Source organism: Lissotriton helveticus, chromosome 1_2 (assembly GCF_964261635.1).
Source record: "Lissotriton helveticus chromosome 1_2, aLisHel1.1, whole genome shotgun sequence".
In the NCBI taxonomy this organism is placed as follows: domain Eukaryota; kingdom Metazoa; phylum Chordata; class Amphibia; order Caudata; family Salamandridae; genus Lissotriton; species Lissotriton helveticus.
The window spans coordinates 372217685-372241191 of NC_136058.1; the positions used below are offsets into that span (position 1 = coordinate 372217685).

The window sequence follows — 23507 nt, forward strand, 5'->3', positions numbered from 1 at the left end:
GAGCCCTCTGTGCTGGCCCAGAGGACCAGTTCAGACAAGGGAAGGTGACTAATGGGCCTGTCAGAAGGCGCTGCTCTGAAAATTTGTGCTGCATACAAGTGGCCACCGAAACATATGGAGCCCAATTCATAAAGGTAAACTTAAACCAAAAGTCTAAGGGCCCAATTCACAAAGGAAAACTTAGACCAGAATTCTAAGGGCCCAATTCACAAAGGTAAACTTAGACCAGAATTCTAAGGGCCCAATTCACAAAGGTAAACTTAGACCAGAATTCTAAGGGCCCAATTCACAAAGGTAAACTTAGACCAGAATTCTAAGGGCCCAATTCACAAAGGTAAACTTAGACCAGAATTCTAAGGGCCCAATTCACAAAGGTAAACTTAGACCAGAATTCTAAGGGCCCAATTCACAAAGGTAAACTTAGACCAGAATTCTAAGGGCCCAATTCACAAAGGTAAACTTAGACCAGAATTCTAAGGGCCCAATTCACAAAGGTAAACTTAGACCAGAATTCTAAGGGCCCAATTCACAAAGGTAAACTTAGACCAAAAGTCTAAGGGCCCAATTCACAAATGTAAACTTAGACCAAAAATCTAATTTTACGACTGTCGGTCTTCACAAAGGTAAGTTACAAGTAGTATCTTTACCACCGCACTCGGGGCAAAATCTCCACCCGATTAGGGAGATTCCACTCCAGGTGAGGAAACTCAGCCCGAGTGCAGACGTAAAAAAACCTATTCATAACTTGCGTTTGTGAAAACTGAAAGTCGTACACTTAGACTTGTGGTCCAAGTTTACCTTTGTGAAACGTGCCCATGGTTGGGCCGCCACGTTATGTGCCGCCACGTTGGAGCCAATACTGCCCAAGTATAATTTGATTGGAGATTGCGTTAGGCGCATTTGTGTAAAATTGCCCCTAATGTGAGTTAATTGCAAGATAAGTCATGAACAATAACAAGCTGAATTTGTGCCAACGTTTATACTTCCTGCCGGTAACCATCTGATTACAAATTCCGTGACAATAAAGAGTTGCGTGCAAGCACTGGGCTTTGCATGTGCCTTTTGTGGTGTTAAAGACATTGTAACACTGCACTCTTCCGGCTTAGGGTAGGGATTACATGGCAATGGTAGGTCCCACATTAAAAGGACACTTTAAAAAAACTTGTGCATTCACATATAAAAGTTGCTTTTTCCTTTTGTCTGAAGAAGGGACCTTTTTAAGTCGAGAAAAGCTTGAAAATAAATACCTTTGTCAGTCAAACGTTTACCTGCTTTTGTCTGAGCGGCTGCTGTGACATGTGTCACATCTTACAGCCCTAGCTGTAGAGACTGCCGATGTTAATCACATTAGTTTTGGAACACTAGTCAACCAGGCTGGCAATGCCAGTACTTTAGCTCCTGGAGCTGCAGCCAGCAGGGCCTTCTTCACAAGTTTGAGTGTTTTTGAATCCCGGTTGCCATTAGGGGGTCCTGGCCAGAAGTCTACAGGCGCAGACGGGACTGGCCAATGACAGAGTGGTCCAGTTGCGGTTGCCTCTGCGTCATCAGCGCAGGTTGGCCCAGTGTAGACAGGGCTGGCCAATGACAGAGTGGTCCAGTTCTGGTTGCCTTTAGGTCATCCGCGCAGGTTGGCCCAGTGTAGACAGGGCTGGCCAATGACAGAGTGGCGAAGTTCCGGATGCCTCTAGGTCCTCAGAGCAGGTTTGCCATGCTGGACGAGGTCTCTCTCCGCTGGTTCTCTGCCAGCCTGCCTGAAATGGTGAACACCCCGATGTTGCCTCTGTTAATACCCCTGGTGCCAATGGGACAAAAGAAGTTAAACAACAAGTACACCAGCACGGCGAGGAAGAGCAGCGAGCCAAGGGTGGCCATTGCCACGCCTACTTTGAACTTGGTGGACAAGGGGTGTCTTTCGCCAACCTGGGAGGTAGAGTTGTCCAACACGAGCAGGATGATCCCACACACCAGGATGATGACGGCGCTGATCAGCAGGACAATGGAATCAGAGAAGCCGCCGCTCTTCAGCGCGTCAATCTGATCCCGGCTACTGATGCAGTTCATGTCCTGGACAGCAGAGCTGAGCAGTTGCTTCATCAGGATGAGGAGGGCCAGGATGCACAGCGTACTGCCCACCGCCAACCGCCACTCGCTGGAGCGACTGCTGGTGGTGTTCACAAGCAGAATCCCGCCCACTCCGCAGAGCAGGATGACGAGTACGGCGACACTGTAGCACAGGATGGACTTCCTGGGATCCCGGGCCCACCACAGTTCAATGTGCTCATCCAGGATGTTCCGCTCCATACGGTGTGGATCGAAGGGGACTCTGGGTGGAGAAGCCTCCTCCATCCTTTCCATTCTGTGTCCACCTGAAGAAGGATGGGTGCAAGATAGAGTAACCACGTCACAGAAGGAGGACCTCTGGATGGCAGTATACCTGACCCCTCAGGGTCATCACTGCTGTAGTTGTGGTGCAGCGTGGGGCCTCCATGTCTGTCCTAGTGGTTGCAGATCCTGTCACTCTTGTAGAGACTTAGCACCATGTCCTAGTGGTTGCAGACCCTGTGAGACTCCGGTAGAGACCTAGCAAAGCGTCCCAGTGGTTGCAGACCCTGTGACTCCTGTAGAGACCTAGCAACGCGTCCCAGTGGTTGCAGACCCTGTGACTCCTGTAGAGACCTAGCAACGCGTCCCAGTGGTTGCAGACCCTGTGACTCCAGCAGAGACTTAGCAACGTGTCCCAGTGGTTGCAGACCCTGTGACTCCTGTAGAGACCTAGCAACACGTCCCAGTGGTTGCAGACCATATGACTCCTCTGGAGACCTAGCGACGTGTCCTAGTGGTTGCAGACCCTGTGACTCCAGCAGAGACTTAGCAAGACCCCGCGTCATGTGATGAGGATAGCGTGGTCGAGATCTTCAGTTCCCAGACACCGTAGGCCTCTCCGACGACGTATGGTATGAATGTTCTAGGAGGATTGCGAAATCACAGCCTCTCAAGAGAATTCTTGGCCTCTTCTCTTCCACGTCACCTGAAAGTGCAGAAAACAAGACAGCATTAGATGAAGCCAGAGGCTTTGGCTGTGTACAGCGCTCTGCAGCCTCGCAACTAGCTTTGCACTATATAAATGCCACATATATACATACAGAGCTATATTTTGTATACTGAACTCAAGTATGCTGATGCTGAGGACAACAGATGTGGGTATCTGGGAATACAAAGCCTGTGACCTTTCTATATGTGTTCACGTTGTTCTTAGCATAGAATTATAGGGAATTCAAATGGAGAAAAAGCATCCTATATGGGATATGAAGTCCGCCTTTATGGTTAATATAAAGGAACGCAACCATCCTTTGTCTGCTATGTGGAATGTGACCAACCTAGATGGGCTATGATGAGTGAGATCATCCTATATGGGCTATGAGGTGTGAGCCATCCTATATGGGATATGAGAACCGTCCTGCTGGGAATATGGGGATTGTAAAGCAGCAATAGTATCTTATACGAGATATGAAGACTACCTTCGTGGTAGTATAAAGTAATGAGACTTTTTGAATGTGGGATTTGGTGTGTACAAAACAGTGAGGCCATACGATATGGAATATGAGAAATGGGACCAACCTATATGGTTTATGAGGAGTGAGCTATCCTAATAGGGTTATGGCGATCCTCTGGCAGGGTAAGTGTGGAATACATGAGTTTTGCCCACTCCGCTTTATGCTTGTAACGCGGAGTTCTGGCAAAACTCCTCCAACTGCCACATGGTGACGTTTTTTCATGTGCAGCTCACCAACGTTAAATTGGTGAGTGGGAGTGAGAATTGGCATCCCCATGCATTATTTTCGGGCAATAGGACGGCACCTGGTGAGATTTTCTCAACGTAGGCGGTTGTTGGCAGTCCCGCCCATTTGCGGTGAGAAAGCTGCCGCTCACAGTGAGAAAGCTGCCACTCGAGTAGAAAATCTACTCGAGCTGGACCAAAGAAGTAGAGCCTACTGGTGCGCTGCGTGGTGCAGTTCCCTCTGATTTCGCAGCATGGAACAAGCTCCCGGTGCTAAAAATCAGCATGGCGCCTGGATTTTGCCCACTTGCGGAACTCTGTGGAATCTTGCTGAGTTTTTATGTGACTTCCCGGAATTCTGCGGAGTGAAGCTCCGCGAGTTCTGCCAACCCCCTATCTTATATGAGATACGAAAGCCACCTTTATGGTGAGTAGAAAGGAGTAAAACCATCCTCTATGAGGAACGAGCCATCTGGTATGGAATATGAGGGCCGCCCTGCAGTGAATATGGGGAATACAAATGGGCAAGAACATCTTATATGTCACATGAAGACCACCTTTATGGTGAGTATAGAGAATGAGACTATTGAATGTGGAATATAGTACGTACGAAGAAGCGAGACCATTCGCTATGGAAATATTTGTTTATTGTAAAGTTCAAGACATCTGACAAAGACAATGCATGCACGCGGTACATACTTTAAGAACTTGTAGTAGATTTGCTAACATTTGCTTATGACTCTCAGCACCACCCAAAGCCTGTTCTCTGCAGCTTTGCTCCTTACTGCCTGTGTCCCCCAGGAGTACCTTTATAGTCTTCCGTCAGGAATGCTATAATCTAATCAGCTGCAGCATTGCCGCTTAGGAGCCTCCCTCTAGCTCCACCCCCACCTCAGCATCATCAGAGCTACAGCATCTGGACCACGCCCAGGGTCAGAAACCCCCAAGTTGAAGCTGTTCATCAACAGCTCCACTAGACCTACAAAGATGGCGTCTTCCAATGCCAACCTCTTTATCAAATCCAACACTCGCAGCCGCATCAACATTCCCTTTACTGACTCATGTGCTCCAGATATTCCTGGTCCAGTGATACCTCCCTTTAGAAACAGACCTGAGTGTGAAGAAGGCTCCATTGAGCACTTCCCAGCACCTGTTACCACCCGCCATACCACAGGCCAACCACCTCTTTTTCAGCAGCCTGCACCCCCTCTCATGAGCCAGACTTCCCCAATCTTGATCAGACCCTGGCCCCCGTTTAATAATCTACCCACACTCTTCTTGCACTGCACTGTGTCCTTTTAACTGAAGAATGAAAAACTGCCATGGGTGGGATGCTTGAATTAATCTCAGCCACTGATAATTACCCAGGCTGCATTCCAATCCATCATTTGTGTCCACATTTCTACCTCAGGCAGGAACCAGCCCTTTGCAAATCAGCAAGAGGAACATTGTCCTTCATAAGACAGACATCTTGCCACGAGCCAGGGATACTTCCCAGGCCTCACCCCAAAGTACCAACCCAGGTGCTGCGGACGGAGTCAGCTGTCTCCTGGATAGTCATGTGCAGGTGACTGGCCATTAAAGCACCTCCATGGACCGCTCATAGCAGGGGCGGATCTAGGCTCATGGCGGCCCTGGGCAGGGAGCATAGGTAGGGGGCCCCGGAAGAGGGGGTCTGGGCAGGGCGGAGCCCCCGGAGCTCAGGAAGGGGGTCAGGGTGTTTGGAAGTGGAACAGAGCTGGAGGCCACCAAATCCCTGCCACTGGGGCCGCGACGCAAATATGTATCCATCCTCAGAGGATTATTATATTAAGGATATATATTGGCGTGGCGGCCCCTGGGGTTTAGCGGCCCTGTGCAGGTGCACAGTTTGCACATGACTAAGGCTTGCTCATAGTCACCAGCAGTTGCCCTCTGACATGTTGCAGAGTTCATTTCACATTCAGGGAACCCGTGGATCCAGCGCTGACCCGAAGGTCAGAAGTGTGGCTCACTGGTTAGAGGCGGCAGACCCGTAAGCAGAGAACGGCCTGGGACCAGGGTTCGATTCCCGACGCGGCAGGGTCGTGGACCAGGGTCAGCGGACACGATAATTCTCGCCTCGGTGCCTACTCTAGTCAGAAACCACACTCGGCAACTCTGGGCATCAGCTTGCCTCATCTTCACAACGGCCCCCCCAGACCGCCGGGGATGCTTGGTCGCACCTTAGAGATACCCATCAGGGACCATCTCTCAGGGTGAGCCAGGACGGGTTCCCCAGCGGTCGAAGCGTGGAGATACTCCTCCGGGAGTCGATTCCTAGCGCTATATAAACCCGCAATTAAATTAAAGGTCCCCTGTATCCACACTCGGGCAGCCTCCTAGATCATCTAAAGTGGTCCTGGATCCGCTCCTCCACCACTCTGACTCCAGGAGGCAAACACCTTCCTTTTGTCACTCTTGGTGGCTCCGCTTCCCCTAGCACAGCATCGCTCCTTTTGCCTTCCGTACCCGAAGCTATGCCTCGCCAAGCGGGTACCCTTCTTATGCCAGTCCTTTCCATCACTGTCAATCCTAACCCGGTTGTCTCAGCAATGGATACTGCCTTGAAGTGTCCATGGTTGAACAGCAAGGCCTTGAGTGAAGAATTTCCAAGAGTCCCTGTGGTGTCACATGATCAATCACAGTGGCGGCTGCCTCTGAATGGAAGTGGCGGGTGAAAATAAATAAATAAATAAACTTACCTCTGTGACGCCGCAGCGGCTGCAGATGCCGCTGCACGACTCTCCTGCCACTGCACGTCTCTCTTCCATCTACTGCCAGCACCGGAAGCCCCCAGCTTTCCATACTCTCCCAGCCAATAACGACACTGCCTGAGCAGCATTGTGATTGGACTGAGCGGCCTGTTGGGCCTGGGAGGCCTGCCATTTTCTCCACGGGGCCGTGCAACACAGCTCAATGGAGAACATTCCAAGTGTGCATGACGGTTAGGGCTGGTCAAGTGTCATGCGCATGTAGGGAAGTAGTGAAAACCACTCCTGCTCCCTCCATGGCGAGCCAGCCACGCCCCGCCCCGTCCGACCTGGCTGCAGCCAAGTAAAATAAAATTATAAGAACTTCTTGTTATTATCATTTTATTTTTCTCTCGCACTGCTCAAGGAGTAGGCGGGTGATGCTCTTCCGCCTTAGCGGAGGAGCCGCCACTGATCAATCAACATGGCATCCTTCCAGGCGGCCCCAAAAACCAGCAGCATTGTAGGGTTCTTAATGACACACCTGGAAACTATTACATGCAAAAAATAATGTTTTAACACCCTCAAAATAATCAAAAGTGGTAAATTGAGAAAGTTCTCAGAGACTGTACTCTGCACACTGTAGCACAGGAGCAGGCGCAACCTGTATACACAGAACATCCAAGGGCTGCCAAAAAATAATTCTGAGAAGCCATTTGGGGGAAAAAAACTTAGGGTTTCTAACAGGCTTGAGGATTAAAGCAGCAGGCACCGGCCAAACTTCTTCCAAGAGACTAAAACGGTGGCCCTACATGACCAGGGCCACTGGAATTATGCAGCAGGGGAGGGTCAAACTACGTGGGGGGGTTGAGTACAGTATGCATCAAGAAAAGGCAAATTATGCGGCGTAAAGGGCACATATTTTAATAGTATTACTTCATTACTTTGGGCTTTTTACATTTGTTAACACTGCCTTGGCATTGGAGGCACCTCATTAGTGCCAGTTAACACCCAAAGGTAACAATGCGCAACAGAAAGGTGACCAGTCAAGCTTTGCAAGGTCTGCGCGGCTGCAGATGTTGTTGCTGTGTTGGTAACTTTTGAACCGTTTGAGCTAGAAAGACTTTTTATTGTTAAAATCTTCATACTATGATGGGTTATGTGGCAAATGCGGCAAATCTATAATTATGTGAAAATAGCTGCACAATTGCATAATTTCAGTGGCCCTGTACACGACTCAGATCTCTGTATGGAGAGGGGGTCGGTGCTCGGCGGATGAGAAGGGGGGTGACCAGTGCACGCCTCACTCGGGGTGACTGACCTAGTAACTGAAGGGCGACCTCAGGCAGAGGTAGAAATAAACTGGGGTTCAGATGAATGTCTGCTAGGGAGGTTGTATGGGGACTCACACACAGGTGGGGGTGAGGCTGAGGGTGTTCCGACCCTCAGTGGGGGCGCGTATGGGGTGTGCACCAGGGGCAGGAACCAGAAAGAGTGGCACAATCCTGACAATGGACAGCCCCAGATCACTTTCCTTTTGTGCCAGGCACTCCAGGAGCTGTGAGGCACAGACACTTCCTTGTTCTCCAGCATTAGTGGGAAAGGAATGATTAATGTGTGCAAACAAGTGAGCCCTGTGTGCAGGGAGACCGCAGCCGGTGAACAAAGCCCGTGTGAAGAGGGCGCTGCAACGAGAGCTGCACAAAGGGGCAAAGTCATCCACACTTCCCCTACCTCATTTGAACACGTCACTGTCCTCGTGAGCTTAGCAAAGGTATGGAAAAGGTGCAATCATGTGCACATAATACCTATATATATGAGAGGAAACAAGGCTGTGACCCTCAGTGGAGGTGTGCGAAGTTGGGAAACTGGTTCGACGGCACAAACTTTCCAAAGTGCGACGGCTGCCAACCTCAGCCACCTCAGCCCATGCCACCACTCTATGTCAGGAACGGAGGCCAGGATTACGCTTCTCTTTCTTTACTGAAGCATCACAGCAGCCAACAAAACTTTCAACTTCATAACACAGAAGGCTTAGTCCTGCTTCTCTCCACCAATCACAGTCCACCGCGTAGGCTAAAGAGCACAGTGACGAGAAAGCCCTTCCTCTTTTTTCGCTGCTGCAGCAGCTGAGCTGAGTCCATTACCCTATTTTATTACGCACTGTGACGTTATTGGTACTGTGTAATTGTTGCTCTCAGTTGTGTTGTGTCCCCGGTGTTCGGTGCGCAGGACGGGAGCTGTGCCACCTGCCTGGAGCGGGAGATGAGCGCACGCGCATGCGCACTCGGGGTCTGCCGCGCATGCGCGGTGAGGCACAATAGGGAATAATGACCAATCGGTTCATTGCTCTGCACCCAGCGAGTGCATCTCTGCCCCTCCACATCCGGGGAGAAAAAAGTGAGATCGGGGCTCAGCCTAAAGAGAGCTAAGTACCTCCCACCACTACTTAAAATAAATCTTTTGGGCAACAATTTAGGGTTTGTTTTACCCTGTTAATAGGTTATTGGTCCTTCTTGAACCCGTATAGGCCTGCCTCTCCCCCTTTAACCTCCCAAAACCCTTGGTGAAAGTGGCCATGGCTAATTGTGTCGATGAAGGTGATAACTATCTGGAGTAACATAACAGGTGTAAAGCACACAATTACCCGAAGGTGTCTTGGCACTGAACAACAGATGTTTATTGTTACCCAACTCAATGGTACTCATTTTAAGAACCTCAGATGGATAAATGGCTGAGTGGACCCGCCAGGATTTGAACCTGTGACCATGAAGTCAAACACAGGCCCTTGCAGTGGCTGCTCCACCAGACCCAGGTATATATAAGTCTCAAAAGAATAAGACATGGAAGAGCGTTTAGTAGAGGCACTTGAAACTCAAGTTTGGGAGTCTGTGAATAGAGCTTTGATAAAGGCTTTGCTGCCCTTCGCCCAACCCTGGCACGCTATGGTCGGCATGAGTTGGTCGGTTTGGTGCAGCACGAGGCGGGCTTTGACCGTGGTACTTCTTCCAGAGGTTCCTTGACTAATGTCCCTTTCACAATTCGCACATTCAGTCCTGTGTGACCACCTATATATAAGTACTGGTTTTTACGAACCCTCGGAGTTTGCTCGAAGCTCCACCGACATGGTGGACCCTCTACATCATCCTCAGATTCGCTATCAGATGAGAAGGCTCCTCAGGAGGACTTTGAACCTGCCACCAAATGGAAACAACATGTGAGACCTGATATTCCCCCCCCAAACAAATATGTTGTTTGATCCAAAGGAGATTGTTCACCCCCGCTCCACAGAATGGGTGCCATGTACGGAGGTGGCACATTATGTGCAAGACATCTTGCAACAAGGCTTTGAGCAGGAAGTGTGTAGCACGTTGCTCTCTGAATGCGTGCGACTGTCTCTTCTGGGTAAAGTGGTAGTCACACAAGACCTGGATCCAAACATGGCCACTTTTCTTAAGAAATGTTTTAACTGCTTCGCCGTGGCGGACATTCAGCCGCGGCGTGGAAAAAAATGACACGCACGCAGTTCGGACAGCCCCTGGCCGCCTGACACACACGCCCACCGTGATGTCGGACGCATCGAAAAGGTTAAGGATCCTAGGAGAGGACTGGATAGAGCCTGGCGGGAATGCCAGGACATTGTGCTTGATATCGTTGGTCCCCTTAGTAAAATCCTGGACTTGGCAGTCCAGACTAAGGACAGTCAGTCTCCATTGGATCCTGGCAAACTACTGGAGTGGGCACAGAGAGCACTGTACCTTTTGAAGAACACCAACTGCGCATTTTACTGTGAACTTACTGTACCACAATATTCCTGTATGGAATAGTCAGACACGTAACCACTTGAAAATGCGAGTTAAAACATTCAGCCACGTAGTAAGTCGAGCAACAAGCTCAGAAGGCAGCATGCTCACCTTAGTGTTTACACAAAGCGCTGCAACAAAAAATGTGGTTGGATCACTTATGAATCACCCTCAATTTCTCAAGCATGTTTCACTACCAGTTTCTTGCACTAGTACAGATATCAATCCTGTTACTAACTTCTAGGAGTTATCTGACAGAGACTTAATGTTTGCGCCCCAAAAGATCTTAGTGGTCAAAGGCACCAAGAACAGCTATCCATACTCTAGAAAACCAACCATCTTCTTCAGACTGGCTGTGTGGAGCTCAAGAAAGAAGTTTTGATATAGCCTCTATTACTGATGTGGGCCTCCCCGAAACACTGACTAACAGGCTGCAAAGTCTACAGACGTAGACAGCCAGAACACAACAAAAGTGCACAAACGTGTGGATATGATACCAGACTGAACCCACCCAAATAGCTTTAATTTATAATTCTATGTTATACATGCACTATCATTACATTGGCCTACCTCTACATAGAGGCCACTACATCACTGTAATGACACCTGGGAAAAATATGATTATTGGTTGATGGGGTGCGAGCCCCACTCAGACAACAACCACAATCCTTGTTGAGTGAATCACAAAAGTCACTAAATTAACATGTGCATAACCGACAGGTAGCTTGTCACAAAAGCAGTCAGGCTTAACTTAGAGGTAATGTGTAAAGTATATATGCAGCACTCAAACAATAATAAAGTAAAAATTCAACACAAGAAAAATCCCAAACCAATTTACAAAAGTAGAGTTTGTCTTAATAAATAAAATGATACTAGAACAACTAAGATCCAATAAGTAGAACCGGAGATACGCAATTTCAAAATTTAAAGTAGATATAGCGCCTAAAAGCACAAAGTGCCTCTTGCAGTCATCTGGTCATGCTAGATCGGGTGTAAGTCACAAGTTCAATCTGACTGCGATGGAGTGCAGGCAGGATACAAGAGCAAGGTTAGTACAGCTGAAAAAATCAATTTTCTCAAACTCTGGTGCAAAGAGTCAATTTTGCAGTGGAGGAGGCCACGAGAAGCAGGGAGAGTGTCGTGGATGGCATTGATCTATTAGGAAGAGCAGGTCTGGCAACACAGACAGTCTGCTTCGCTGTAGCGTGAAGATCTGATTGGGCGTCATGGACGGTCGTTGCTGGAGCTTCTCATTAGCGGTCACTGCCATCTGTCGTTGCTGTAGCATGAAGTTCATATCTCGTTCTGCCGGTTGTGGCTGGCAGTCGCTGTTGCATGAAGACTTGGCTTCACTGGAGCTTCACGTTGGCTGTCATCACAGGCGTTGGAGTCTTGGAGCGAACGGACCAGTTTGCAGTTGCAAAGAGTCCAAAACTTAAGGATTTACCTTTTTTTTACAGACAAGTGCCCTCTGATGCCAGCCAAGATTCAGGGCCTAGTGGGGCGACTCTTGGGAATCAGGGACTCACTCTAGCAGAGGTCAGCAGGGCTCAGGCAGGTACAATTGCAGCTCTAGTCAGCTGGGCAGAGACAGGACAGGTCTCCGGAACTTGTTATGTCCCTGTAGCTCACACAGGAGGCCAGCCAGCTAACTCTTGGAGACACTCAGTTGGTCCTGGGTTCAAGGAGCAGGTCCAGGCTTCCTTCCTCTGGCTGCAGGCCAGTCCTTCCAGCAGCAAGGCAGCAGGCTGGTCCGTCTTTCAAGTATTCCACTGGTCCAGAAATTATCATATGAGTGGCTCAGAAGGTCCAATATTTATACCTGGTGCTAGCCTATGAGTTAGGGGGGGGATTCCCTATACGAGCCCCTCATCTGGTTCTAGGAAGTTCTTTCCTTCCCGTGTCAAGACTAGTGTTAGTTCCTTTGTGTGAGTGTGCTGGAGGCAGCCCTTTGAATATAAGTCAAACAGGGAACACCTCTACTCCAACCACCCTGGCAGGATTGCCCATCCTGCCAACACCTAGTCCCCCTTGTCTCACTGTCTGGGAGGAATACACAAAGACCAACCTCTAAGTTATTCACAGTCATATGACCCAGGACACAGGCAGCTGGTACAAAATGGATGGTACAAGAAAATACCAACTTTGAAAAAAAGTGGCCTTTTCAGGATTGTAACTTGAAACCCAAATGTATCATTAAAGAGGATTTAAAATGTCAATACATTTAAGTCCAAACATGATATTCCTACCTGCTCCCAATTAAAAGTTAGCACTTATATTAAAGGTAATAAGATAGCCCATTGTTGTCCAATGGAAGAGATAGTCCTTACAGTATTGAAAAAACGAATTAAGGAGTTTTTTACTACCAGGACATGTAAAACTTAAAAGCACAAGTCCTACATTTTAAATGCAATACACCCTGCCATTTGGATTGTTATGGCCTACCATAGAGGTTTTAAAAATGCCATTACAGGCACTGTAATTGCAGGCCTGTGTTACTTAAGTGGGCAGCACAATGAGTGTTTGAAGTCCACTGGTAGGATTTAATTTACAGGGCCTAGGTACATATATTACCATATACTGGGGACGTATAAGTAAATTAAATATTCCAATCAGGTGTAAGCTAATTGTACCATGTTTTAGGGAGGGAGCACAAGCACTTTAGCACTCGTCATCTGTGGTAAAGTGCACAGAGTCCTAATGACAACAAAAATGTAATTCAGAAAACAGGAGAGCTAAATGCAAAATGTTTAGGGGTGACCCTGCACAGAGGTTCAAGTCCAATACTGTCCTCACTCAAAGCACTTTCCTAGAAGCTCTCAATATAGACCAGATCCTCCTATTCCTAAATAAACCTTTACTAGACCCTGATGGTTTTGCCAACTACCAGCCCATCACTCACCTACCCTTCATTGGTAAGACCATGGAAAAAGCAGTTAATGGGCATCTCCAAAATCACATCAATGCAAGCCATCTCCTGCACGACAACCAGTCAGGCTTCATATCACACTGCAGCGTGGATGCCAAAACCGTACACATCATAGACAATGCTCTCTTGACCACAAATCCCTGCCTTCTAATATTGCTGGACCTCTCAGCCAAGCATCCCACCCTCACAGGCACCACGGGGTCTCGCATGGGAGCCACAAGCAGTGTCCTTCACTCAGGGATGGCTTTAGCACTGGTGGTGCCCGGTGCAACAATCTTTTATGGCGTCCCACCCAGCCAATGATCTCTTCCTTGGATTCCCTCATGACCACCCAGCCAAAGTACCTCGTATCTCTCCATAGCCTTGTTCTCACATACATTTAATTTGTTTTTACTCATCGCCACGTACTGCCCGGTCTGCAATCTTCGCTCAGCCCATCTTCACCTTCTGGTCACTTCGATGGTTAAACTTAAAAAGCTGGGTGGCCGCAGATTCAGTTATTTGGCACCCAAGTTGTGGAACTCACTTTCCCTGGCAATTAAGACCTCTGACACCCTGCTGAGCTTCAGGAAGAGTCTAAAAACCTGGCTCTTCTCTAATTCCAACTAGTCTTTTTGTCACCACCTCACAATCATTATTTCAGCGCCAGGAAACTTATGGTGTCAGTGCGCTTTATAAGTTTAGCCTAACAAAGTGCTGGTAAAGGATGGCTTTACTAATAAGAATGTACATCTACCCAAACAAACCCTTTTCAGCAAAATTAGGCCTAGATAATGAAAGACTGGGGGAAAAAACATAATGTCTTAACCTATTTTATGCAGTTTGCATGCAGCTCTTTGATGACCGTTTGTAACAGTCGCTGTTCTATATTAGGGTTGTTTCCTATGAAATGTGGTAACAAAAGGATCTCTGTAACAAAAGCAGTAATCTACTCAGCTATCCACATAAAATACAGATCTGCGATCTGCACAGTCCGAGTTCTTTGCAGCAGGCATATCAGCCCTCTGTGCTACTTCATGGCGAGTCAAAACTGCCACTAGACAAAAACCCCATCTCTCTCTCTAGCAGGAACATTAAGCACAAGAGTTCTCTTGACATTTGTATTGCTGCCTGAAATCTGGAAGCACAAGGAACTCTGCAGCAGGTGCTTTTAAATCGTAAGTTATTGCTAAACACAGCACCCCTCTTGAGGTCAGTGCCCCCTCCCCAGGTCATCGCCCAGTCGCACCCTCCTACAGCAGGCCCTGCCTTCACTGGTTCTGCTCCTATTTTTCCAGCTGGCACCAGTTTGTTCACATGGGCACCCCCAGGTCACAAAAGATGCCTATCGCACATGGCGTCGCCCAGGCTTACATGCGATCTCCTGTCATCTTCAACCTCTACATGGAGCTGCCAGGGCTGGACACCAAAACTGGCCCTGGCAAAGTGCTCCCCCCCCCGGGGGGGTTGTGGGTGCCGCCGAGCTCTTTGCCAGGGCCGGTTTTGGGCGATTTTGCAGCTATGCTGGAAAAACGGCCCTGTAACAAAAACGGTCCCCAGGGGCCCAAAACCGGCCCCCACGCTTGCAGCCCACCGGGCGATTGCCCGTTGCCCGCTATGGCCAGTCCGGCCCTGGGAGCTGCGTGGTTCTCTACTCACAGATAACAGCATCGAGATTCACCAGTATGCTGATGATCCATAACTTTACCTGAAAGTCTCCTGTGCTGCAGACATCCAGCACCTCAAACGCTGCCTGCAGATCACCCACACCTGAATGTCTTATGGCTGCCTGAATTTCAACCCAGCCCAGGCAGAATTCCGACTATTTGCCAACAACAGCAACCAAGACACAGTACAAACCTGGCTCAGTTAAATGAACCTTGATGGCTTTGAACCACAATTCTCACCAGATGACAATACACCCAGATTCACCGTGGACACCAATCTCTACCAGTTTAGCCCTATTGAGCTGTTCTGTTTTCTTTCCCTCATGATCCTCTGACTCCTTTTATCTCATTCATAGAAAGGATGACGTTTTCAAGATATGCACAGAAACATTACTATTGTGTCTCCTAATTGTCTAAAGTGACATGCTTTTATTTAGAGATGCATATAATCAATATGTGAATCGAGATGATGCATTTGTTGTCATGACTGATTAGCCTTGCTGATACTTTGGTGTCTTCAAGTTCTGCATTTGTTTTCATAAGCCAAGATACAATCGGTGATCACATACTATAAAAACTCAGGTATCAAAGCACAGCCAAAGAGGGACTTTGTGCTTGGACTATCAAGCCAGGGGGCACACTGCTTCGCAGCACCCACCGTCCTCAGTCAGAGGCGACATCGGGGACCACAAAAAGAAGTGGCCGTCAGTTTGTCGCTGTTTATTTTCAGCCCCAAACAAGCTGTAATAGGAAACAGCTGACTGGCTACTTTACAACTAAAGCACAGGTATGCTGTGCAACCCATCCTCAGAAACTCAAGTACAGCCTTCCTATTTACTACTCTAGCTAGAATTAACAGAGCACTTAGAAATAGCCCTTGGGTGCTAGGATGCTAAAAATTCAATGACCATGTAGACATGACTTTTCTGTTTTTGTTGACCATGATATGATGAGTTGCATTCCCCTTTGCATTCTGTGTGGTTACAATTCCTATTTTATGCACTTGGTTATGACTTTAAAATAAACATTTTTAAATACAATTGTAGTTTCTTAGTGCTATTCTAAGTGTGTTATTCATTTACAAAAGGGGGTTTGGAGTTCCACTGTGTCTCTGAACTCATCTTGTGGGACTGATCATTACCAGAAAACACTTCCTGTGCAGTATTGCACTGTGGGTTGTGCATGGGTTGCAGTTCAATTCGATTTCTAATTCCCACTGGTGCACCCTGCTGCTGTGGGTGCCGGGGACTGGGTGTCCGATCATATCACTGAAAGGAATACATTGCAATAAAAACAAAGGAGACTTGGTGCAAGCTCTGTCTTTTAAAAAACGTCCAACCATTTCTTCCAGAAAACATCTTAAGAACTGCTGTTCATGCTCTCATAATCTTGCATCTGGATAGCGGTAATGCCCTAGTCCGTGGCCTCCAAGCTCACACTGGCGCTCTTTAGGGCCATCCTACATATTGCAGCACATCTCATCCAAGGCTTGAAGAAATATGATCACAACCTCCCCCCCCCACCACTCCCCACCCTGATGGAAATCCATTGGCTCCCTTTGTCAGCCCGCACCATCTTTAAAACCAGCTGCTTCATTTACAAAGCCATCACGACCAGCATCCCCTGCTGATCTGCAAACAAGTTCACTATCTCTGTTGACTCTCAGCCAGGAAACCATCAGGCTGGAGACAGAGAAGTGTAGAAAAGACAAAAACAAGACAACAGGCCTTTGAGTCTGTAACAGTCTCCCTGTATCTGTCAGGACTGCCTCAACGCTGCTCCAATTTAGGAAAGAGTTGAAGACTCACCTCTCCAAAGAACACTACATCACAACACAATGCATTATCCATCCAAACTCAGCTTCCTGTCCTATTACTCACCAACTTTACGCTTGCATTTGCCCATGTACAGCGCACCGCTGCCTTTTGCATGGGTTTGTGGTATAGAAATGCCACTTATGTACATACATACACAGAGTGCCACATTGAGCAGACAGACATATAAAGTAGCTAGTTATTACATCAGCCCCACTACGAGGTCTGTTTATCTGCATTGGCCCTTGCCATGAACCTAACTCTAACCTTACCCTAACCCAAACACTAAAGCTGACCCTAGTACTTGTCCTTGCTCTGCACATCTCCAGGATGCAGAGATCACTACCTTCTGAAGAGTAAATGACAAAAGAGCACAGAGGGATGGCACGTCTCCTTATTACCTGATCCAAAAATGCTGTATTTTGCTTTCGTGTTCTTCTCTGGTGCAGCCGGGGTTGGTCCTAACACCGATGTAAAAGTACAAGAACATCAGAGACCACTTGCATTGCATGTAATTCAGAAAGTAAAAAAGAGAACGCATAAGGGAGACCGTGAACCTCAATTTTGAAAGAAGGAAAGCAAATGGATTCATAGGCTTGATACTGTTACATAAGGTTGCAATATAGAGTCAGAAATGCATTACTGGTTATTTTAAGGACAGATGAGGTTTGATGCTCTTAAATATGGTCTCAATACAGAGTAAGTAATGCATTATTGGTTATTTCAAGAAGGGGCGAGGCCCAATGCTGTTAAATATTGCCTATATATAGAAGCAGAAATGCATTATTGTTTATTTTAAGAAGGGATGAAGCTCAGTTCTGTTAAACATGGCCTCAATATAGAAGTATCATTGTTTATTTAAAGAGGGAATGAGGCCCAGTGCTGTTAAAAATGGATTCAATATACAGGCAACGATGCAGAAAATGTTTTATGAGGTTTGATTCTGGTAAATATTAGGTGATGGGGTTACTCTTGTAATTTCCTATAGTGTAATTGTGAAATTTAAGTGAGATTACGCGGAATTATGCAAAAAGCATAACCCGGCATTTAGCACTATTGTTTTAGCACAAATGGACCCTTGCGTCCACAATTGACTATAAGCTGCATTTTGTGCTTAGAAAATAGCGCTAAATGCAACAGAACACGAACAGCAGCAGCCAGCTGCCACTTGTGCTCTCTAAATTCATTATTCCTGTGCTTTTGCAGTAGAATTTTTGTGTCTTATTACTCATAGTTTCAGAAACGGGCATGAGCGTATAATTTTGCCTCATAAGAGTAATGCGAAATTACTAAAATTTCTCCGATTACTCAGGCGTAATTGAAATTTCCCGTAAGCCTATTAAATATGGTCTCATACAGAGTAAGCAATTCAGTATTGGCTATTTTAAGACCTGACAGGACTCAGAACTCATAAATATGGACTCACTAGAGAGGCTGAATGAATGATTAGTTATTTCAAGGACAGATGAGTTTTGGTGCTGTAAATATGAACTCATTACAGAGGCAGAACACATTACTGGTTAACGAAGCACGGATGAGTCTAACGCTTCACCAACTGGAGACGAAGAGCTGTACTGAAGCAGGTTAGGAGTACGCACCCTACTGAACATTTGCAAGATATGAGATTATTTGCTATTGGACAGCTTGATGGACTTCATAACCCACTGTTTACTGTGTGTATAACATTTATCACTCGTATTATCTCTGCTCTACACCTGCCTTTTGTGTATTTGTACAAACCTTGTTCTGAGTTTATTCCTATCAGGACTGCTCGATGCATCTTGAATCAGTGATGGTCACTGTGGATATGCAAACAGCACCTAAAATGCAAAAGTATGCAAGAGTGCTAGGTCAGGCAATTAATTATGCACAATCATTATGTGGATATTTCCATGTCATTACCATACAAACCTGGGACCTCACACTCCCTCTCTGAGGGTCTCCATAACCCACTCTGGCCTGGTTACCCGCGACAACCGACAAAACGCCTTGTCATTTCCCTGATTTGATAACATAAATATATGTCTATTGGTGAAGGATCAGGAACTTGTCCCAGGCGAGCATCTATACTCAACATGGAACCCAGTTTACTATCCCCTAAGCTAGGATCCCAGAACCTTATATACCATGACGTCACACTGCAGCTCTGCGTCATCGTGCACGCAAGCGTCCTGTGTCATGAGGGATGTAGTGAGCAGGTGTGACACCTAAATGAATAACCCAGTGCCCTCCATCACTAAAGCTCAGACCTCATTAGGATAAACAGAACCACAGACTGCATGAAGGTTACTCAACCTTCACCGATGGCAAGTGACCTGCAGTCACGCCTTTAGCAAACCCATGCACAGGATGTTGCATAAGACAGAGGTTTTCAAGGTGTGGGAGTCGGTCATTGTATTTACTCGCAGGGATTATACTCTAAAATTGTATAGCCAGGAGGAATGCAAACTCAGGATTTAAAACATAGCCCAGTGCTTGGGGTTATTTGTTATTACTACCCTTGTAGCAGCCTTGTATTAACAGATTGAGAACAATCAGTAAGGTGTTTGACCCATGTCTTGCAGTTTGCACGCACGGCCTTGATTTCGGTGCATAGCTCACTGTGCTATATTAAAAGGATTGCACTTTATGAACTGCAAGTAATAAAAGGATATTTGTGTCAAAGGCAGTGACTCATTTACCCATCTACATAACATAATAATCTGTCATCTGCATGGTGCAGATGTGTTTTGCTGGATTCACATGAACCTTCTTAGCTACTTTATGAGTCTAAACTGAGACTAAACAAAACACAGATCTCTCCAGGAAGCATTTTAACCACCAGAGTTATCTTACCATTATTATTTTTATTCCCTGAGATTTAATGGGCAGACAAAGCTCTCTGCGCAGGTGCTTTGGCCCCGTAAAATAGTCTAAATTGCAGCCTTTGCAACTAATTAAGCCACCGATTTACTATCACGTTTCTCCTTGGTGCCAATTTCATTGTGACTGATGTTTTTTTAAATCATAAATGTAGACATTGACGGTCAGACTGCTTTTCATGACCCCGCCCCCTGTGACTCCACCCTCTTTTTGTTGCTCACCTTGAGCCCCAATGTATGGGTTCCAAGAGTAAAGTATTCCCACTTCCAGAACTGTCAGCAAGGGGATAGAAAACATTATGCCTTCCCCTCTAACCCCCGGTGCCTTCCTGTGCTTGAGTAATTGCTTATATCACTTCTGGACATTTGCCTTTTCCCATTTCTGGGCAAAATGTTGACTTAGAAACTAGAAAGCCAGGGTACTGGGGTTGTAACTAAAGGGTCAGAAAGGAGCAAAGGGACACAAGCAGAACTCTGTGTTGCTCCCTTACACAAAGCCAAGGAAAACATGTCCATTGTAGACCACCCTGGGCTCTCCAACGCCAACCCCTGGCTCTGATGGGCCATGAGCATCCCTCTGCCCACTACACCAGGTACCAAGAATGAGTAGCGTCAAGCGCCTTACATTTTGGGAGATCTCCTCATAATATGAAATTACTTGAGGCTCACTGATGGCCGTGTTGTTACTCCCAGTGCCCGGTGATGACCAGTTGTTGAGGTTGGATCTGTGCCCGCCTGTCGCCGATATAAACAGAGGTGTTTATCAATGTGTGGGTGACATATTTTTCAGAAACAGCGCACCCGTAGTTGTTGGTCTTTATCACATTCACGCCTAAAGGGGAGAAGCTTATGAAAGGTGCAAGACATGTACAGCATCACACCATATGGTGATAGGAGAAGAAATTCTTGTAATATCCATCACTGATTTAAGATAATAAGGACCTATATTAGATTCATATGGCAGGTGAAGTATCCTGATGATGATCCATAACATTTATCATCTTTAAGGATCGAAACATCATTGAGTCTTTGGAGTTGAAAGGACAAAGAAATCCCTTATTTGTCCTTTCTGAGTTCCTATATGTTTGGATGTTATATCTGTATTTATATCTCGTATTACATTGTCACCCATTAAATAGCATGCATCCTCTTTATTCTACATTATTAGGGTTTGAGTAGACAACTGAACTTTGAAAAAAAGCTTTTGTTCATGCCTAGCCACAAATGCAACACTGCTGCCAACTGAGCACACAGCAGGCATGATCTGTTATTGTGCACTCATGACAAGTAAGCAAAGCAGGGCTGCCAGGGGCTGCACACAGGTTTGCACGCCGCAACTAGAGAAGGGGGAATAACGCATATAAAGATAGCTGAGAGTCTAAAGAGGAGCCAATAGATTCGTTTTAGTCTGTTCACCAAAGTAACATCCACAAAACGCCACAGGCTGATAGGAAAAGGTGATGGGCAACCAATCATGCCAATGCCTGAAAGGGTCTTACTAAAATAAGTTAATAGCTAAGAGGGCTGACACAAAGCCACTCTGTTGTATGTCAGTTATACTGTTTTAGGTTTCAACCTACAATAACTGATAAAATCTCAAGAATGAGTATTTTTTATTTTTTACTTAAGGGGTCAACACAATGTAACTTTTTTATACATAGTAGCAGCAAAAAAGACTCGTCTAAGATTATTCTGGTTGGGTTTTGTTGTGTAGGGGTGCCACTAAAATATTGTTTCTTCTTTCTTTTATTTCTTCCAGTTTTGTGTGCTTGGATTAAAGGTTCATGGATTAGAAGAATATTTTAGGTGTGATCTAATTATTCTACAAACAGTAGAAATACTAAAATCATATTTGATCTTTTGGTAGTTTTTAATCCTTTCACTGAAATGCAACTTATTGCAATCTTGTACTATCACATTAACCCACAGACACAGAACAGGTAAAATCCTTTGATAAAGCAACCCCCTTTTCTAACAAGTTACTATTGATAGCAGGTGAACTGCAAAGCACCCAGAGTTCAAATATCCAGTGCAAGGTGTAGTGACAGGTACATGTGAAAAGAGTGATGTCACCATGCTCACTAGATTGTGGTGAAAACACAATACACGACTTTCCACATACCATACAAAATTCACAGCTGCAAAGTATCTCACTTCTATGTGCGATACCTTCATCTAATCCTGTTCTTTTACCAAATTTCACTTTACTGCTGGGATTTTTAAGCCTTTAGTTACACTGCTTACAGCAAAATTTCAGTCACAGAATACAATATGATGTCAGTTTAAAGGTCAGGACTGACTGAAAGTGAGACATTTGCCTTGGGACACTTGGCAGCTCTGAATATCCACACAACAGCAGCATCACCTCAATGTAGTCAGGCAAAGAGTGCAGAAGAGCAGTTGTGACCATGCTTGAAGCATCACATTTTAGGTGCCTCCGATGGCAAGGCTACAAATTAATCCGCTCTAATTCAATATTTTTAAAGTTCTTAAGGTATTATACAGTTGTCATGATTGACCACCTCTACAATGTCATAATACTCAGTAATGAGCAGGTGACCAACCCTATACTGTACCCAGGAACTTGTTTACTAAAACATTTGAATATAGTGCCCTTACTTTTTAAGCCATTTATAAGTCCTGACAGAGTGAGTGTGAGAGGTAATGAGATGTGAATGTGAGTGAAAGTGCAATACACAGACTTTGTATGCTAAAACAGTCTGACATAAGTCCATTTGGCATACTTCCACTGCGACGATAATACATAACCTTCATTGCTTCTCCTTTAAATTAAATATACGCTTTAGTACAATCACTGCAAACAAAAAAAACATGTTTTTTGTAATTACTACAAAAACACAGTTTCTGTTTATTTTGGGGGTTAATCAGCTGAATAAACACTGATAAGCACTGATTTCAAAAGGTTTGGAAAGCACTGAGAAAACACCAGTGAAACCGACACACAATAAACAGTGAAAGCAGGACAGTCTAGTTGTATGCTGTTTGTTGTGTGGCCATGATTTCTGCCAAACCACTAAAGCTGTGTGTAAATACAATAGTGAATGAGCAATGAACACCTGGCACAGGGAATATTGAGAGCCCTGCAAACACACTTAGGCATGGGCACAGACTCCATTCCATGCATGCATGCATACAGATAGCCATGGAGTGTGTGTTCATTCTATGAATTGTGCATGTGTGTTAAAGCTAACACGCTTACAGACAACATGCTCCAGCCCATCATCGACTTCCACTGCAGCACACATCTGCACTCCTGTGGAAGCTCTAACTACAGAAGAGAGAGACTGGAAAGCACGCGGATCATGAGGAGTGTTGTGAAATCAAAGGCTTGTTTTGGATCATACCAAGCAGCCTCTGATATCACAAAACTGGTATCCGAATAGGTCTGACGTCAGTACTGTCCTGATGTCAGTTTGAATCTACATCACAGCTGGGGTGTTTAATCATTCTCTCTGGTATAGACATTAGATACAGCACACCCTGCTGTACGCTATAAAGATACTGGAAGTCACTGGGGAGTTTCGGTCTAGGGTCATAGAACTCCAAGGTGACTTACTGTATTTAATGTACAGTAGAGGGTATTTTATTCCTTATAATACATGGTCACGCCATCACCCATCCCATAACCTGCTTAAACCTTTGTTGTTATGCTCTTTAATATGAAAGATAGTATGGTTGCATAGATGAAGAATAAAAGTGAAACATGTAGCATGACATTAAACTCGACAAAGATCAGTTAGTAATTTGTTGCAAAAACATACTAGAGTCAGCTTAAAGTGCATATTACAAATTACTGTAGTTCAGAATGTGTAGAAACATGCAGAAAGATTGTGTTTTGGGGGTAATGACCCATTGCATCAATGTTCTTTTAGAAACAACAATCAGAAAGAAATTCTAGTTCTTTTTTGTGGTATTTAAACTGTAGCTGTAATTAAGCACCAAGG

The 23507-nt window shown here is 45.9% G+C and overlaps 1 protein-coding gene across 1 annotated transcript in view; it reads right to left on the reverse strand.

Annotated features, from left to right (window-relative positions):
- Positions 1–755: 755 nt before the first annotated feature.
- The window catches only part of TMEM125 (transmembrane protein 125), a 205514-nt gene continuing 182762 nt past the window's right edge, over positions 756–23507 (reverse strand). Inside the window, exon 2 of the mRNA XM_078672368.1 lies at positions 756–3028. Coding sequence (XP_078528494.1) covers positions 1693–2355 — 663 coding nt within the window. The 5' untranslated portion in view covers positions 2356–3028 and the 3' untranslated portion in view covers positions 756–1692. The remainder of the gene's footprint in view (positions 3029–23507) is intronic.